Source organism: Calypte anna, chromosome 4, assembly GCF_003957555.1.
Source record: "Calypte anna isolate BGI_N300 chromosome 4, bCalAnn1_v1.p, whole genome shotgun sequence".
Taxonomy (NCBI): domain Eukaryota; kingdom Metazoa; phylum Chordata; class Aves; order Apodiformes; family Trochilidae; genus Calypte; species Calypte anna.
Window position 1 is genome coordinate 3,228,179 of NC_044247.1, and position 18,832 is coordinate 3,247,010.

At 45.4% G+C, this 18,832-nt stretch overlaps 1 protein-coding gene across 1 annotated transcript in view; it reads left to right on the forward strand.

Annotated features, from left to right (window-relative positions):
* Nucleotides 1-9,055, forward strand: part of LOC103535633 (gamma-aminobutyric acid receptor subunit alpha-3) — a 65,058-nt gene extending 56,003 nt beyond the window's left edge. The window contains exons 9-10 of the mRNA XM_030449025.1: nucleotides 663-874; nucleotides 8,726-9,055. Coding sequence (XP_030304885.1) covers nucleotides 663-874; nucleotides 8,726-9,055 — 542 coding nt within the window. The remainder of the gene's footprint in view (nucleotides 1-662; nucleotides 875-8,725) is intronic.
* Nucleotides 9,056-18,832: the final 9,777 nt, after the last annotated feature.

Genomic DNA, 18,832 nt, shown 5'->3' on the forward strand with positions numbered 1-18,832 from the left:
CCCAGAGCAGGTGAGATGCTGCACTATGGAAATAACAGATACACCCAGCAGATGCCACTTAAGAGAAAGTATAGTGTACAAAAGTCACCTAGCAGAGAGGTGACACACAGTACCACCTGCTTGTGTTCTTGAGTAAGACATTAAGTGGTGTGGTTTCAAAGATCAGGAAGCGTTTCCTCTATAGCAAGAGTCATGGTTAGAAAAACTCCCACAAAGCCAGCAAGGCTGATGTTCTACATCATCTACATCAAGGCTGAGGATCTGAATGCAGGTGTCTACCTGTGAACTAGGACTCTTTTATAGTGAGTAGAGCTATAGCTGATGGAATTGGGGGAAGATTAATGTCATCCTTATGCATATGTTTGCTATTGGTTATATGAACTGGAGATATTAAAAACTGAACCAGAGAAGGTCCCGAGCAACATAACTCAGCCCTGATTTGGGACAACCTAACTTCCCTTCCCACCCAGATTGTTTCATTCTTCAATTAATTACACCCCAAACTTCTGCTGGGTGAGACACTCTCGATTACAGGGGGAGCGTGGGCCACGTGGCTCCTAAATGTACATCATGGAAATACCAACTGTGTGCTTTGATCGATAACTGGGCGGGTACAAGAGTATGGTCTCACACCATCCCTGTCTCCTGCTGTGTTTCCACAGGTGTCACCACCGTTCTCACCATGACCACACTAAGCATCAGCGCAAGAAACTCATTACCTAAGGTGGCGTACGCGACGGCCATGGACTGGTTCATAGCCGTCTGTTACGCCTTTGTGTTTTCTGCGCTGATCGAATTTGCCACCGTCAACTACTTCACCAAGCGCAGCTGGGCTTGGGATGGCAAGAAAGTACTGGAGACCCAAGAAATGAAGGTCAGCCCTGTGGCCAAGGCCAGGGACAGAGGGTGGTTAAGAAACACTGCAGGAGAGATCTGTGCGGGCGCCGGGAGTGGGTAATGTGCAGCCTCCCGGCACTCTGGGAGGCTGCATGTTACTTACTGGGATCCCCAGCTCAGATCTCAACTGGAGTGGTTCTTAAAAGCTGAGGGAGGAAGGGCTTGGAGGGCTGGTCACTGTGCTTGGCTGAAGAAAAACACCCAGACATGACTGCTCGGTTTTGACTCCGTTCTTCTGCATGAGCATTCACCGGTGGAAACACGAATGTGTGCATGTTTTGGTCTTGCTCTGCCATTAGTCTCCTCCTCCTCCTTCTCTCTTCTCTCCTGTCCAATCCGTAGCTGCCCTGCTCCGTGTTCCTGGCATGCTGCACACACCCAGATATTCCACAGGATGCAAGCCTTGCCAATGGAGACAGCCCCACTTTGCTGTGTCCCCCCCAGCTGGTATCCCTGACTGCAGATCTTCCCTGGCATGTGCAAGCATGGTGCAGTGATGGGGAGGTCTAATGCTCGTGCTGTTGCCCACAGCTGCTGGCAGCTGCTGCTTTGTGAGCTTGGGCAAAGAGTGTGAGTGGGAAGCAAGCAATCAGAAACAGCAACTGGCAGTGAGTTAAGTGCCTGGCATCACCCACGTTTTCCCTTCTTGCTTGGGATGAGTCTCTCTGACTGCTTCCTTCCTGATAGCCACTGCTACCCCTGCTTGTGCCCCCTTCCTCCTCTGATTTACTCTCTGCTGTGCAGAAAAATCGCTTACTGTAGCACACTGCTCCTTTTTTATACTTACTGAATCAAATTGAAAATCAGCTTTGTCCTTGTTCTTGGTTCTAGAGCCTGTTTTAGTCCTCTGCATTTTGATGTGTTGTTTAAAATTGCCGTGGGGCTCTATGCAAATACGGGGCAGAATTGCAGTAACTTTTGGGAAGACAACAATCCATCATCTCTCTGGTACGGAGGTCAAAGCAAGAGAACAGGTGCCTTACCAAGAGCTGCAGTCATCTCTGGCTGTTGGATATCCCTCTCTTGTCCTTCTTGGACTCTTATCTATCTGTTTGCTTTTGCAGCTGTGGTCTGAGCAACAGACTCATGGCAAAAAGGCTCCAGAGGAGGCCAATTGATGTTCTTCTACTTCCATCATGAACAATAATGCTAATCTGGCCTCTAGAGATGCAAGAAGCCTTTCCTGGGTCATTGGTAGGGAAGAATCAGAACAGGTCCTCAAAGCAACTATGTCCCTTTCAAGGATGGGTGAGTCAGCACAAAGTCAGGATTCACATAGCCTTGGGCAGTTATGTGAGCTGGGCACAACTGAACATGCAGCAAAGGCTCAGAACCTTCAGTTTGTCATAGAAGCAGCATGCTCCTTAATTTATTCACTAGCCCAGTACAGCAAGACTTAACAGTGCTGAAACATTAGAGTAGAAGCATGCAGAATGTTTGTGCACCTGGTAAGCAAACAAGAAAAAAAAAGCAGGACCAGGATTGTTTCAGAAGGATTTTGCTGCAATTGATATCTGTCTGGAGAATTTAGAACTCCAAATCTGTGGATGCTTTTTCAATACAATCCTGTTCTTTATCTTAGCAGGCTAATTCACTTCCAGCTCAGAGGGCTCCTTGAAGAGTGATGGGCTTTCAGGGAGCTTGGTAATATTGCGTGTCACCATATCTGCTTTTCATCTTGATTCCATTTAATATTTCCAAGCAGTGAATTTGCTATGCAATGAAGGTGACTCATTGGCTCAGCTTCAGCCTTTAATTAGGTCTTCTTGAAACAACAGACAAGGCATGTGGTTGAAACCACAACAGAAAGTGGAGGAGTTTTAAGATGTTTGTACCAGGAGTAAAACCACCACTGACAAGCCTTGGCTGAGAGACTTCCCTCCAGCCAAAAAGAATGCTCATTATTGATGTGATAGCAAGGATCCTCACTCCAGGTTTAATTCATCTCCTTGCATGAATGTGAAAAAAAAAAAACCACCAATGAGCATCAGACCTTTCCCTCATCTCAAATATAGGCAGAAATGCTCCCTAAACCATTTGTAAGAAATCACTACCTTGCAAAAGCTGTTACTGACAGGCACTACCTGCATGTTCACTCTCTTAGGGTTCACTCCATTCTTTCTTTCTCCCCTCTTGCCAACCCCTCAGTTTAGATGGAACCAGAGCATTTTTTCAGGTAGGATCTAAAATGATGGGCTGATCTTGGTGGATCACTGATGTCTGCATCATAAATGATCATGCTAATGTTCTGCCTATAGCCACAGCTGTGTTCTCTACAGTTCTCCTTTAATGAAAGGCAGGAAGATATTACTATAGATGTTACCAAAAATTCCCTTTAGTGCACACTCTGAAAAGATTTGACTAATGCTTCTTGGACCCAAATATTTTCCAAGCCTTCCGCTCCTGCCACCAATAATTGCTAACTGTGGATGAAGGATTTCCTCTCTTTTTGTATGGAAGAGTGACTGCAACCAATTTAAAAGTGTAGACCAAATTGGAGAGACATATCTGAATGCAATATGGAAAACTTGTTGGTAATTTTTAAAAATTTTTAAATTTAAAATTTAAATTTAAAATTTAAATTTAAAAATTTTAAAAATTGTTGGTGATTTTTAAAAAAGACATCATCAGGAAGAAGGTGGGAGATGGCAGTAAGTGGGGAGTTGGAGGCCCAAACAGCCTGAAAGATGAGTGATTTCAGTGGCCTGCAAAGCTCCCTATCTCCAGCATCCTCAAAATATCTTATTAAAAGGATCCACTTCAGATCCTTTTAGAAGGTCTGCAGAAGGTCTGTGTCTGAACAAAGTGAGAGCCATTTCATTCAATCTATCCCAACCATAGGGATGGCCATCTCTGGAGCCAGCAAGGTCACTCCCTGAGCAGCTGTTGCAGTGAGGATCCAGAGAGACAATGATTAATGCCAACTTCCCTGAGAAACTCATGAGGTCCACAAGGATGCCTTTTACCAGGAAGTTCCCCATAATAGAAGTATTATCTCTTCCTAAGCATGGAAGATGGTCTGGATCTTTGGAAGATGCTTACTTAAACCCTCTTCAACCTGCAACACAGCATCTATGCATAAAATCTGATTTAGCTCTGCTTCTATGCTTGTACAACATTGCCCTGAAATCCTGAGTGGCCAGAAGCAACAAAAACAATAGGAGTAGCCACAGTCAGACACGTGAAAGTGAGGAACAAACACACTTTGGTTCAAGGAATAGTCCTGGATCTTTAGCCTTCTCATCCTTAAGACAGTTGTCCATTACTTTGTGGTAAGAAGTAGGCTTCTAAAGCTTTCCAGGCTTTTAGAGTACTTTTCACATGTCTTTTCATGAAGAAAAAGTCACCAGAAAGCATACTCTCTGTCACTAAGATCATCAGGTATTTCTTTCTCATATTTTGGAAGTTGCAGGCACCTGTTTGTACTGGGTGCCTTTTCCACTGACTCTGTACTGACCAGCTTTTTGTCCAATTTACTCATCAACAGTTCTGAAGTTTTCCCCTTGATCCAGGTCACTTGGGAATTTTTCTTATTTCGCCTTTGTTTCTTTTCATTTGTGGCATCTTTGTTTCATTCCCCTCCTTGCCATCAGTGAGGAGCTAGAGCCTTGACAGGCTGCTATTTTCCACCAGTTTGAAGTCTTATGGACTCACAGTGGGTTCACACACATCTCTTTTTTTCTGCCTCACTATAGTAAAATGTGTTTTTTCTGGGACTTTGTTGACCATGCTCTGCAGCCCACATCCTACTGTACTTGCAATCACTTGTGGCTTTTCATAGCACTGCAAGTGATTTATGTTCTCAGCATCTTGATGAGTAGCATTCTTTGACAACACTGCTGCTTCTGCTTTCTCTCAACACTACCTTTGTTGTGTGTTGGCCTGAATATTGATTCCATCCAGCTTCTGAGTAGTTGTCTGGTGATCCAAGGAGTGTAAAATCACTGGGCTTGGTCCCACATAATCTGAATGAAGTAATGGAAGAGAGGACTGATGCCAAAGGTTACACCAGCACCTGATAGTAATGTGGCAGTGCATAGCCTGCTTGTAAATAGACCACATTGTTCAGACCTTCAGCTCTGCTCTGAGTAGAGGCATCTGAGTGTAAAACACTTTGCTGCTATTTTATGATAGGATCAAGTCTTTGGCACACTGCAGAGGGAAGCTTGGCTGGCATGGAGAAGGAGTGGAATGTTTGCTGGAAGAGCAACTGCAGTTGCTGGGCTTTTGAATTATAGGATGCAAGTATGTCAGGAATTAGAGCTGCTTGGATGCCAATCAAGTGATTTTTCTCAGATACCTTCTATTTCTCAACTACTGTAAATATTAATGGTGCTGACCTTCAGAATGGCCTGTCAGAGGGGTGGTTCTTCCAACCCAAATTTTAAGCAGGTGCAGAGAACTAAATCTCCAGCAGATCATAGGCAGAAACAGTAGTTCCCAGTATTTAGAGGTGTAGCCATTAGCTCCTCAACGGAGAGGCTTGAACGTGAGAATAATTAACAAAAATTCTATTATTTTCCAGTATGTGTGTTCTGGAAGAACTTGTCAGACTGCAATATCTAGGGAATGTATTTATCTCTAGACCAGCTTTCACAACTTTTCCTTCAGGAAAGCAACACAGGGACAGCTTTGTGCAGTCGTTCAGTCTCCCTGTGCCAAACTGGGGCATAAACTCAGGAATTGCTTTGCAACATAGATGTTTTGAATTGGATAAGTTTTCAAAGAAAATGTGGGGTTTCATCCTGTTTTTCCACTCTATTTCAGAAGGACATGAGACCCCTCACAGGTAAAGATGGCAGGAGGAAGTCTGGGGTCTACTTTGCAGCTGACAACAAAAATCACGTTTGGTTTTGTTTGACTGTCAAAATCTTGTCTGAAACACCTACTTACAAATCACAGCCCAGTAAACTTCAAGCTGAAACATTTCTTCTGACACCTCAGGAGCACAGCACATCTAGAACACACCCATGTACTTTGGTGTAGTCAATGTGTGGTCTGGATGCTTCCCAAAGGCTACCAAGGCTCATATGAATGCCCAGGGCAGAAGACTATATAGGCAAGTGGAAAAAGGCCCTGTCTGTAGTCTCCTAAGCCTCTGCACTACTTGAACAACATGATGTGAAGTCCAGAGGAATCCAAGTTGATGTTTGGGAGCTGTAGGTCACACAAATAGGAGCAGTAGCTCCAGTCTAAACAACCCAATTTCCTTCAGCTGCTCCTCATAGTACTTATGCTGTAGACACTCCACCAGCTTGGTTGCCCTTTTTTGGACTCACTCCAACACCTCAATGTCTTTTTCGAAGTGAAGGGCCCAAAACTGAGCACAGAATTTAAGTTACAGCTTCGCCTATGCCAAGTACAGGGGCACAATCACCTTCCATAGTCTTGATGGCCACACTATTCCTGATACAAGCCAGGATGCTGTTGGCCTTCTTGGCTACCTGGGCACACTGTTGGTTTATGTTAAGCCAGCTATAAACCAGCACCCCCAGGTCCTTTCCAGCCACTCCTCCCCAAACCTGTAGCATTGCCTGGGGTTGTTGTGACCCAAGTACAGGACCCAGCACTTCCTCTTGTAGAACCTCCTACAACTGCCCTCAGCCCATCAATCCACCCTATCCAGATCCCTCTGTAGAGCTTTCCTGCCCTTAAGCAGCTCAACATTCTTCCTCAGCTTGGTGTTTTCTGCAAAACAACAGAGGTTACTGAGGGTACACTCAATCCTCTCATCCAGATCATTGAGAAAGATATTAAGATGTCTTTGGCCAGGCAAGATGGATCCACTTTCAAGCTCTCTGGGGCAGAAAAGCTAGCTAGTTAGAAAGTGTCATGACACTTGTAGTCAGCTTATTCCTGTAACTAATAACATGGCTGATTAATACTAAAATAATCACACTGCACTTCAAATTGTGCTCTGTGAGCAGTGATCTGTTTTTCATTTCATTACTGATTATTAATTATTTTATTACCTCCTGTAGTTGTGTTAATAAGGAATGGTACTCAAGCATATTTAAATGTTTTATAAGGTGAAACATCTTTCGTTCTTTATCTGCTTCCTGTCAGTTCCTTAGCAGGAAAAGTTCACCTCCAGTGCAGTGGGTACAAGTTACCATGGCTCTAATGGTGACAGAAATTGGTCACTCAGTTAAAGATCATAACATCTCACATGAAAGAATATGGCTATGATCCAATCAGTGGTTTAGTCTGATCTTGGGTCAGAAGACATTTAGACCTCCTTCTAAGCAAGTTAATGTCTGTAATTGCTGGGATTTTTACAAGACTGCAGGTCAGCTATGATGTTATTCAAGATGGGTTTAAAAGTTGCACAGAGTTTGATTTTAGTGTCCCTCTGAAGATCACTGTGGAAAATTAATTTCCTGAGGTAACCAGGAATATCCATGCTGGTTGTGGACACATTTAAAATGGAACTACAGCATGAAAACTAAAGCCCCTAGAGTATCTTTGCAAAGCAGATGGGGCAAATCTGGCTTTTGCAGCTCCCTTTGCTACTCAACAATGCCACCTGCTACCAGTACCCAGGCTAAAGGTGGGAAAATGAACAGGTCCTGCTGGCTGCACCATCTCTCCTTCTCTTGACAGTCCCTTTGTATGTGGTTCCCTCACACGTACATGTAAGGCCATGCCTAGCACCCCCAGGAGATGCTTCTGAATAGAAAATTAGATCCAAAGTCACACCTTGTTCTCAGTTTAGGTATTAGATTCCCACTGTGAGGCATTGCTGTGTCTAACACTGGCTCTTGGTGTAATTGCAGTGGACACTGCATGGAGAATGTGAGCCCTGGGTTGTGTAGGGTGTCTGCATATGGGTACATTTCATTCCACTGGCTTCTCCTGGTAGAAATCCAGGCGTAGTGCAAATGCCTTTTGTCTGTTCTGTATCCTACCTGGGTAGATCATGAGGTGCTCTAAAAGATCCCAGAGGCATTTTGGACATCGTGATCTTAAATTATGAGGCATTTGTGAGGTATTCAGGGCACCGAGCCAACATATGGTATATCCTTGTAATATGGTGCAAAAATATTGTGATGCTGTCACCCACTTTCTTAAAGCCACTGACATTCTGCTGCAAAGAAAAAATATGAAAGAGAACTATAATCTTCTATGATGTATCCTCCTCTCACCTGACACAGGAAACAGGCCAGCAAAGCAAAAAATCAAGTTCTTCCCCCAGGACAACCACACAAGCTTCCCATCTTTTCTAAAGTCTACATCATCTCTTCACATCCAGACCTTATGTGCAACATATTAACACTGCCCAGCTGAGAGAGAAAACAAAGAGCTGTATAGTTTGAGCCTGGATTCACTTACACTGCCCTAACAACTGCATAGACCTGGCAGGAGCTGGGCAGTTGAGGAGTCACCTGCCTGGAGCAGCCTGAGTGCAACCACACACATCTTTTTACTGCACCACTCTGATCTAAGGGGCTGCAAGTAGCTACAAACTCAGCTCTGTGGCTTCAATTATTTGACTTGCAGCAGACCTTAGCCACCTTGCCAAGACCTCTTTGTGCTACATGCTTCATGCCAGGTTTACATGAGGTAGCAGATCCACTCTAGTCCAGCAGATTCTAGTCTAGTCCTTATGATCCAGCAGCAATCTAGTGGCAGATGGCCATAGGCTCTGGCCATCTTCTCACCACATCTTCCTTCCCCTTCACGATACCTTCTTCTTGCTCTCTTTCTCCTCACACCCTTTTCCATCTTCTCATCAGGGAAAACAGGTAAACTCAAAGGACAAAATGTTCACCGTGCTATTCTACAGTCACTTCATCTCTATCGTGTTTTTTTCTTCCACCTTCCTTAGAAAAAAGAGCCAGTGGCACTAGCGAAGAAAGCCAACAACACCTACAACATTGTTGGCACGACATATGCCCTCAATATTGCCAAGGACCCTGGCTTGCCCACAATCTCCAAGAGTGCTGCTGCCACTGCTACTGCCACCAACGTAGCCCCCAAGATGCCCCGCATAGAGGAGAAGTTCCCAGAGAGTAAGAAGACATACAACAGCGTCAGCAAGGTAGACAAGATGTCCCGCATTGTCTTTCCAGTCCTCTTTGCTATTTTCAACTTAGTCTACTGGGCCACCTATGTAAACCGGGAGTCAGCTATCAAGGGAATGATCCCCAAACAATAAAACCAGTCACACAAACCTTCCATCAGTGAGCACCATCCAAGCAGGAATTCTCCAGGGCTTTCTTCTTTCTGTTTTGTTTAATTATTATTGATTGTTTGATATTATTATTACTATTAGACTATTCTTTTATAATGTAAACAAAACTGTGATTTTACTTTAATCCCATATACTTTAGGTTTGATTTACTTTGTCTCTGATTATGAAAGAGGAAAAAAAAAAAGGATCATAACAAATTGTGCCTCTGATATCATGAATCTGATGTCCTCCATCTGTCCAAGTCACCCTGTGCTTATATCTCTCCTCCTCTATTTCCTCCTCACTGTCTGCATGTCACTGCCATTCCACGCTCTGCTGTGGTCCACTCACCTCCTTGTCTTCTACAATAGACTGCCCTAGTATGGCAGATGCTCCTGGTGACCCGGGTTCAAGGATGTAGAGGCCCCAAGAGTAAGAGAATTTGTTCTTCAGTGCACTACCACTTTGTGGTAGATGGTACTGTGGATGCAGGTGAGCTGGTCCACTGGGGGAGCAGTAAGGCATAGGCCAGCTTGTAGTACAATGGTTGCTGAGTATGAACCCACCATTGCTGTCATCAGTAGAGTCATTGCAGGCATAGAAAAGGTTGGCAGCACCTCCTTACCAAGCCCAGCTGCTAGTTTGCTCCATGTCTCCTCCCCAGACAAGAACAGGTGAGAAAGATCTGGTCTGTTGCACTTTTGGGGCAATTCATGTTGGAAGGGTAAGTCAGAAAGTCAAGACAGGATCTTTATAATGCCTCAGAGGATTTAATATCTGTGAGGCCACATGCATTCATCATCAGGACTGGAAGTCACAGAGCTCATCTTCAGATGGGTGTTATACCACTTGCTCTTGGCCTCATCTACTTATCCTTCTTGGCATTTCCCTTCTGTCCCATCCCCTTCTTCCAGCTCCCCATCTTCCTTTGGCTACTCAGAAGTGCTCAGTAGTATCTCACTGCTTAGGAGTGGATTTAGGCAGAGAAGCCCCTACCTCTCAGGTAAGCCCCATTGACAGGGAGGAATATAACCTAGGGGTCTCCAGATCGTGGTGCATCCCTGCTCTGGTACACCAGAGCAGCAGTGATGTTGGTTCAGAACAGCTCAGGTGCAGGCTGTTTTTTGTGGAACACACTAGGGGCCACTGCCAAATGTGAGGGTGACTCAGGAGACAGTTGGTACCCAAGTACCTGTCCCTTGTGAACAGATGCTGCTGAGCATCCTTAGCAGCATGCTGTTTTGCAGAAGGGGGTCTTTGAAACAGCAGGGTGATGCTGCTGTCCTGGAGAGCCATGTGAGCCAGCTGCCATCCCACCAAGTCATTGAGATAAGACCCAACTGTAACACCTGCACACTCTTCCAAGGAAAGGTCTCCAGTGTCTTGAAGAGAGGCTTTTTCTCCCTTCCTGACCACCACAGTCAGGGACCCAAAGAGTGGTTGTGCCCTTCTCAGCAGCAGAACATGATGGTGATACTGAAGCCATCTATGAACACTCTCTGGTGCCCAGACCCATAGACACACTGTCCTACTGCAAGGAAGGACATCCTGTGCCCGGTGAGTTCTCATCCTCATCCCATGGGCATTCCTGCCTTCAGAGAGGGATGCTTCCCCTCTTTCCTGGACCTCCCTCCAGCTGCTCCTGATGAGCTGCCCCATGATGTTTTGGGTGCATGCAGCCAATCCAAGGCCTCAGCACCCCCAAGGTGATGCTTTCAGCATTGCTTTGAGCCACTGTGCTCAGTTTCCCCCTGCCCCTACAGGAGTGGGGCTGAGCACAAGGCACAGGATTTATTCCACCTGGAATATCCATGCAGAAAGCAGGATAGAGCCAGGGAGACTGTCCTGCAGCGTAGGTGGCATTGCTGCATGTCCTGCATGTCCCTTACCCATCTTGCTGGCTCAACAGCAATGCAGTCACTGACCCTTCCTACAGCTGCAGTGAGGAGCTCAAAGAGGAGCTCAGAGATACTTAGCTTAGCCCCAGAGCTTTCAGCCTATGAGCACATCCACACCAGCAGGCATCATCAGGAAAGAGGTGGAAGTCCACCTACAGTCTGATGCTAAGGAAACCAGCTCTCTTCCATGCTGCCCAAACTGCCCATGACATTTCTACAGTGCCTTTCATCCCCAAGGGCTCCCCACTGGGTGGCACAGAGGGGAAAGCCCAGAACCTCTCCCTCTTTGCAAACATCATTGAGCTAGAAGAGGGAAAGGGAGGGTGCACTATCTCCAGCCCTTCTGACGGGCAGGGTGGACATCCTAGATGGTTTTGTACCTGGCCCCTGGTTCTGCCGGGCTCTGGCTGACTGCTGCTGCCACAACCATCCCCCTCCAACACCTCTGCTGACCCAGCACTGCACCATTGCAATCCTGTACCCCTCACCACCGAGGCCCCCTGTGCTTCCTCCATGCCAGCACCATCCCCTCCAGCAGCCATTGCTGCTGCCCTTCTGCTCCCTTGGCTTCCCAATGAGAAGTGCTTTGCTAACTTGCCAGGGGGCTGTTTTGAAAGCTACTTGGGTTTTGTTTTCTTAAGTTAGCTAGATGAAGTGTATCTCATAAAACATTCATGTCACTATAATACTCAGGCCTAGGTGAATGGAATAGAAACCCTATAAAAGCAAAACAAACACAATAAAATGCTTACTAATGATATTACATCGAAGGCAATCTTAAATATCAGATCCAGTGACTTGGCTGCCTTGAACAGGTTCTGGCACAGAGGTGGTCTCTTCTGCTAGCCTGGGTATTCCCCAGAATCCACTCTGCTGCTAGGGCCACATCCTACCATACATCACCTCCTTAGTAGAGCCATTGTCAAGTCTTATCATCAGCTCAGCAGCCCAAGCACCCACAGGCTCTGCCTTTGCTGCCCATCCTGGGCCGTGCAGGCTCAGTGCTGCAGGGTGATACCCAAGGTGCCAGATCTCTTTTTGGTGCTAGGCACAGCATTGGGGCAGCAACTGAGCCTCCTCTTCCTGTGGATGATCTGAGCTGTGTGTGAATCTATGTGAATCTCTTGCCTGTCTCTTCCCTCAGTCCTTCTCTCCCTTCAATGCCAAGACTCCTATCCCACACCAGGACACAGCCCCCTGATCTGGCTTGCTGGTGACACCTGTCTGCTGGCTCATCTTTGCTCTTCCTGACTCCAAAAATTTTGTGCTGTGCATGATAAAAGATTAGATTGCCTTCCTGGGTCTGTGTGAGCAAGCCTTGAAAGCCAAGTCTATTCCCACCAAAGCCTGGCACTGGCTCCAAGGCCCTTTGCCAGCTGGAAGCAGAAATGCCAGCATCCTTTGGTTAAAGACAACAAACCATACAGGATTTGTAGCTTGGCTTCCAAGCAGGGAAGCATTTTGGGAAGACAGTTATAAATAAGTGCTTTCCCATCTCCTGCCAGCAGACATTACAAAGAAGATAATGTTCTTTTTAAAAAATAAAAATCTGTCAGCAGCTCAAATTGGGATGTTTCCTTCCCAGCTAATATGAGGCTGCTGATTAGGGGCTTCTTCTCAGGGCACGCTGGGCCAGAGTTAATCTAGCATCAGTTACTGGGGTTTACTGCTTGCTGAGATAATATCTAAGGGCTTCATTTTTGTAATTGATGCCGTATAGAAATAGATCTGTACATGACCATTGATAGTCTAATCCACAGCTGTGTAGAGAGTGGGTTCTTCATGTCACTGTGAACTTCAATACTCCAATAATTCTTCTCTTCTGGCAAGGACCAAAACCTTTCTGACTTGCCTAGAGTCTCCCAGACAGGAATTAGAATTCATTCACAATAATACAAATTATCTGTTCAGTCTGCACTCCTGTTTTGTGGCTTTCACCACCTGGGACACACACAGTGCAGTCCCAAGTCTGCAGTCTCTGAAAATGTCAGAGGGACATTTTGGCACTGGCAGCTTGCCTCTTCTCTGAATCCACATGTGGGCAAAAGCAGTGGGGATTTTGAGATCACTGTGCCCCAGGGTGGCAGGTAACAGTTCAGCTGAGGTCCTTCAAGCTGGCAGGGGAGGCAGCACATGGTAGCTGAAAATTCTGTGTCAGTGCTGTGACATTTCTGCAGGGTGACATGAGAGGGATGATGGAGAAGTGGTCCTTCAGTGCCATCTGTTCTTCTTAAAGGGCTGATGAAATTACCCCCATGTAACATCTCAAAACTTCGCTCAGCAGGACTGTGACACCCTAGACAGGCTTTGCCTCTCCCTGAGTTTTACAGACAAGGGCTGTGGCCAACATAACTCACCTCCATCCTGAGCCCCTGCAGCTTGGTGGCAGCAGTTCTAGTTAGTTTGCTGTAAGACATCCCCTGTGCAAGTGGTCCCCTTGCTTGCAGTTGCCATACACAAACCATGCATGCAAACAAGATCATGACCATCCTGTTTCTGCAAGCCTGTTTTATGTACACAAGGTGCATCCATTGCTAATCTGCTGCCTTGATTTCTTCTGTCCATATCTTGGATTCCTTTCAGTCATCCTTGGGGAAGGATTGTAGGGCTGCAACTCATGCCAGGAAGGGACTTCTCTTTCTCAAGATCATCTCACGTGGGGAGACCTTTTGTTCTGCTAAGAACCAATCTGAGACCCTCAGAAACCTGGAGCTGTTTCCTCTCTTGGAGGGTGCTGTCAAAACAGCCTCTTTGCAGTGCTCTTTGCAGCTGCTGAAGGAACAGAGCAGCACACTCCTGTTCTGGATCATGCTGGAAGGATCATGGTCAAAGGCAAGGACAGATACCATGATCTCCCAGCTTGCCAGGGCATGCCAGAAGCAGGAGAGGACCAGGCAGCTCCCTATGGGCTATGTGGGGGAACAATTTGGTTGGGAAGTGCTGGTGCATCCCAGGGGACCATGCTTGGTCCTGGGGGTGGTGAAGAGCCAGTATGGAGTCCTGGGACTGTGCTGTCACAGTATGCAGAATCAGGCCAGACCATGATTCAAGCCTTCTTCCCCAGATTTTATGCAATTTTAGGCCTCTACTTTAACCTAATCAGATATCCTAATCAGATATCTATGTGGATTTTGCAGACTGGAGAGAAGCAACATCTCCCTGACTCCTTGGTGGTTGTTGGGGTGGTGAGGGCTCAGCCAAGATGAGGGTTGCATTAATGAAAACATAAATGCTCTATTAATGTCAAAATATGGAGAAAAAAACCCCAAACAATTCACCAATCCTGTCTCCAAATCAAGATAAACCACTCCTGAAAGCATTTTTGGCAAGAGGCCAGAGCACAGATGAGATTGATGGCTTTGAGGTATAAATATTTACTGTTTGACCTTGTTCAGTCAAGCAAAGGTTTTTACATATATATATATATATGCATGCATGCATTTGTGTGTGTATATTAATACTCATGAACTCTTTCTATCTAAAAGTCAAACCTCTTTCTCTTTGAAAGGGAAAATGGTTACTTTCCATTTTTTTACTTCACTCTTATTCTCTTTGTTAAATATTCTGAAGGATATGCATCCCCCTCTGCTGGTCCTCAGATGGCTTTGGTAGGCACAGGGAGCAAAGAGAGCAAGGAAAGAGCCTCTCTCCATGCTGGGGTCTTGGTGCAGGCCTGCTGCCTGGTCCCAGGTCACTGCTGGCAGTCCTGCCCAGCTCCTTTCCAGAAAACTTGGTCCCACATGACACAACTTCTCCAGCACAGCCCTTGTCCTTCCTGCCCAGGACATTAGAATATTCCCAGGAAGGCAGTGTGGCTTTTTAATAGCTGAATGTCAACCAGAGAATGTGTAGCTGAGCATTGCAAAGGGTGTGAGGTCTTTACTCAGAGCCTGTTTCAAGAGGGATCACAGAGCCTGGTAGGATCCATTTCATCTGTCCCTGGCCAGAGTAACACCACAGGCAGGGGCTGTGCTTCAACTTGGGCTCTTCTACAAAGCAAAGTGAAGTGCTGGCCACTGCTTGCTGCTCATCCAGATGGCATGTGCTGACACATGACTATGTACTAACTAGGGGATGGATCAGGAAAAGCATTGGCCTTTTCTTCTGCTGTGTCCTAAACCCACACCTGGTCTCATCTCAGTGCAGTCTGGACCAAAGGCAGCTGCTGGGCAAACCACAGTAAGTGAGCAGTGTGTGGCCCCTAGCAATGGTACCCAGCATTAGCTCCCTTAGTGTCACCTCCATGTCTCCCCCTGTCTTAGGAGAAACATTTAAGCAGTGATTCTACGATTGCTCTTGCAGCTCCTATATTCCCTCCTCTGCTGCTGGATAAAGGCTCTTGTAATCGCCACCTGTGCCTTGTGGTGTCCCAAACATGAAAAAGAAAGATGTCACCACCAATAGGCAAAAAAGCCAGTTGTCTTTCTGGATCAGTGCCTGCCAACATGAGAAGCTGAGCTGTTTTAAACAGTAGAGAGACTTCGGCTTGGACTAGTCCTGACATTTGGCCTTTCATCCTTCACCACAAGTGGGGCTACACTGGTTTTTGCTTTTGAAGCTCTAGGACAACATACAATGTTCTAGCTACTCTTTACAATTCCCTGTGGCCCTGGTGCCCACAAGTGCATATCTGTTCTGTACAAAGCTTTAATGATCCCATCTTCCTAGAGATGCAAGTCTGGTACCAGGTTTGTTACATGAGCAAGGATGCTCCCACAGTCTTGGCTCTTGGCACTTCCCTTCACTGCTGCTTGGAGGCCCTGTCAACTCGATAAGTCCATTGGCTCATGTTACACTGCTAGAAGCACTGCTTCCCCTGAAAAGTCTGTTGATTCCTCCTCTTTTTGTGGAGCACTCAGATGGTGAAACAGCAGCCACATATTGAATTATCTGATTTTTGCTATCACAAAAACAGGAGGGGCAGAGCTGGGAAACGTGGGTCATTGCACATTGCTTTTGCCAGGCAGTATTTAGACTTGAAGGGCTCCTCTCAGTTGTCATGAGGGGAGTTTCTCAACCCACAAAACCTAGGCAGATGGCCACAAGTATCCCTTCATCAACAGATTTTCAGTGTCAATGGACAAGGGGATAGCTGCAGGCAAATGTCCTATCTGAAGGTGAGGGCACCTGCTGCTGCTTTAGCTGAAGCTCTGGGGCCTGGGGTTGAGAAAGGTACATAAGCATCACTCTAGGGCAGCCCATGGTGGTAAAGAGCACACAACAACTAATCACCAGAGAATACACTCATTTTCATTGCCTCAGGCTCAGTCTGTGTCCTGGTCTGTCTTCTCCTTTGTTTTCCATCTTGTGAGATTCTTTTTGCTGCACTATGAGAAAGAATCTAGCTGGCAGCAGTTTAATGCATGACAATCCCTTTACAACCAGAAAATAATTACTTTTTAAATTTTTTTTTATTTTATTTTATTTTCTCTGTTGAGTAGCTGGTAGCCACTTTCTTAAGGGATTTCTCATGGAAACTGTGACCTTTCTTCTGTTTCTCTCTTTCTTTCTGAGATTTGTGTTTTGAATGCTCTTTGGTGCAAAGTTCGATGCCTGTTTGTATTTTTGAATCGTATTTTTCAACCTTTCCTGGAAAAAAAGTTTGCTCATTCCAATTGGCGGGATTTTGAGTCCTGCAATTTTTTCAGCTTTTAGCTTTTTCAGTAAGTTAAAGCAACAGAAAAAATGTCTAAAAAAATAAAAGTGGCGTTCTGAAGAGAGATTAGGAAATGTCAGAAGCAAGAATTACATTAATAAGATCAGAAAGCTGACTGAAGGAATAGGACTCTTCTGACCACCCACTAACCTCCTGATATAACATACAAGGTGGGACTAGACCTCTTCACTGAATCAAATCACTCTGCTTTCCACTTTACCCACTCTCTTGAACTCTGATCAAAACAAATAAAAATTCCTATTTGAAAAAAATCTGTGTCACTGTTTTTCCTATAGTCGTTTTCTCAAAGACAAATGATGTTGACATGCAAAGGGATGGGTAGCCCAGGAAGATGGTCCTCTGGGCTTCAGGTTACCTGCACACCTGAGGAGGTTCTCCCAAGGATAGGCAGACAAGCCACCCATGGAAAAAAAAACCAAAAACAAAAAACAAAAAAAACCCCACAACATTCTGTGGAGATATAAAAGAGCTTGAAATATTTATATTTATAGTTCCTAATGTTTAATGTTTGAAATGCTTTCCCTTCCATTGGCAGGGCAGTAGAGAGCACCAGATAGGTTCAAGGCAGATTGGCTGGGAAGTTTGGAAACAAAGTCAGGGTTGTGGTGATGTGATGAGTGGGCAAGAAGGAGGCCCTGAGCTGTGCTCTTTCCCTGCAGTGTGTGTCCCATGGTCAGACTTTGCTTTTCCAGCTGTGTTCTTTGGCATTTCTCTGTGTACAACAAAAATCAAGATTGCTGCTGCTCTAAGGGAACCAGAAGCTGTCTTGGTTTATCCAGCACACCACATAGACTTCAGAGAATGATACAGAATCACAAAATGATTCTGGTTGGAAAAGACCTTTAAGATCATAGAGTCCAACCACTAACCGAACTCTGTCAAGCCCAGTGCTAAACCATATTCCTAATCATCACATCTACACATCTTTTAAACACCTCCATGGATGGTGATTCAACCACCACCCCGGGCAGCATGTTGCAATGTTTGATAAACTTTTTTCAATGAAGAAGTTTCTTCTATAGCTGAATCCTTCCTTCAAGAGACCCTGGTGGGGAGAAGGACATGGAGGTCCTTGGACTAAATGTCTTTGACCATGTGGAAAAATAAATGGTTTTTATGTTATGGACAGCTCAATCCACCCTGCTGTGCTGTTCAGCTGTTAAAACAATCTCCACTGTCACTTTGGTCCACCTAAACAACTTCCAGGAATGACTTGGATCTATGGTGGTGTAGAGACATTTGCTGCAGGGATTGTGGCTACTCTGGATTTAGAGATTTAATAGCACATAGCTGGCCATGTCACATCACTTGAACAGTGTGGCATGCCAGGTGACTGTGTGGTCTTGCTGGAAAGGAAGCTGAAGGTGTATGGGATTCATTTGGACACATGAGAAGTTATATTTAGCTACTGATAGGAGGGTTTTTCTCACTGGGTAGGAAGATAGGAAAACTATTCAAATGCAAAAGCAAAAATAAAATCATCTGCAAGAAATGCTGAATTTTTTTGCACTGCACTGAGTTTGAAATATGTTCCCCTGTTATTTTTATTTTCTGCATTTTTTGGTACATTTTAGTTTAAAATACTGATGAATTACCCAAATCTCACATGTTCAATGAGGACTTCCAACCTCCCACCCCCTAACTGCCATTGGGAAATAGCAGGAGAAGCCAATAACTCCAGTGATATCATCAGTTATTTTCCATGTCTGAAGAAGGAACAAAATGCCCTTCCCCCTTTTCTAGATTCCCTGAGCACCATCTGGATGCTGAACCATAGACTTGCTGGCAGGGCAGTATCTCCAAATATATTGCAACCTTGAACAAAAAAGTTATGCATTTGAATTTGTCTCATTCAGCTGAATCCTCCTTCTCACTCAGAGATTCAGATGACAGAAGAGGCTTGGGAGCAGCAGGGCTCCCAGCTGCTGTGGCAGATGGATGGTAACCAGGGGCCTTAGCAGTACAGGCTGCATACTTGTGTCTCCCTGAGGAAGGAACATAGTTGAGACCTCAGCACGAGCAGGCAAGGAAGAAGCCCACCAGTGTTTTCAATCATAAAAGCTGAAATCTGAAGCTTTCACCCCTTTTTCTGCAATTCCCCCATCCGATTCCTTTCTCAATCAAAACTGCACAGCATTGGTCCCAGCCTGAAAAGATCTTCCTGACTCAGAAGATAAAAATAAACAG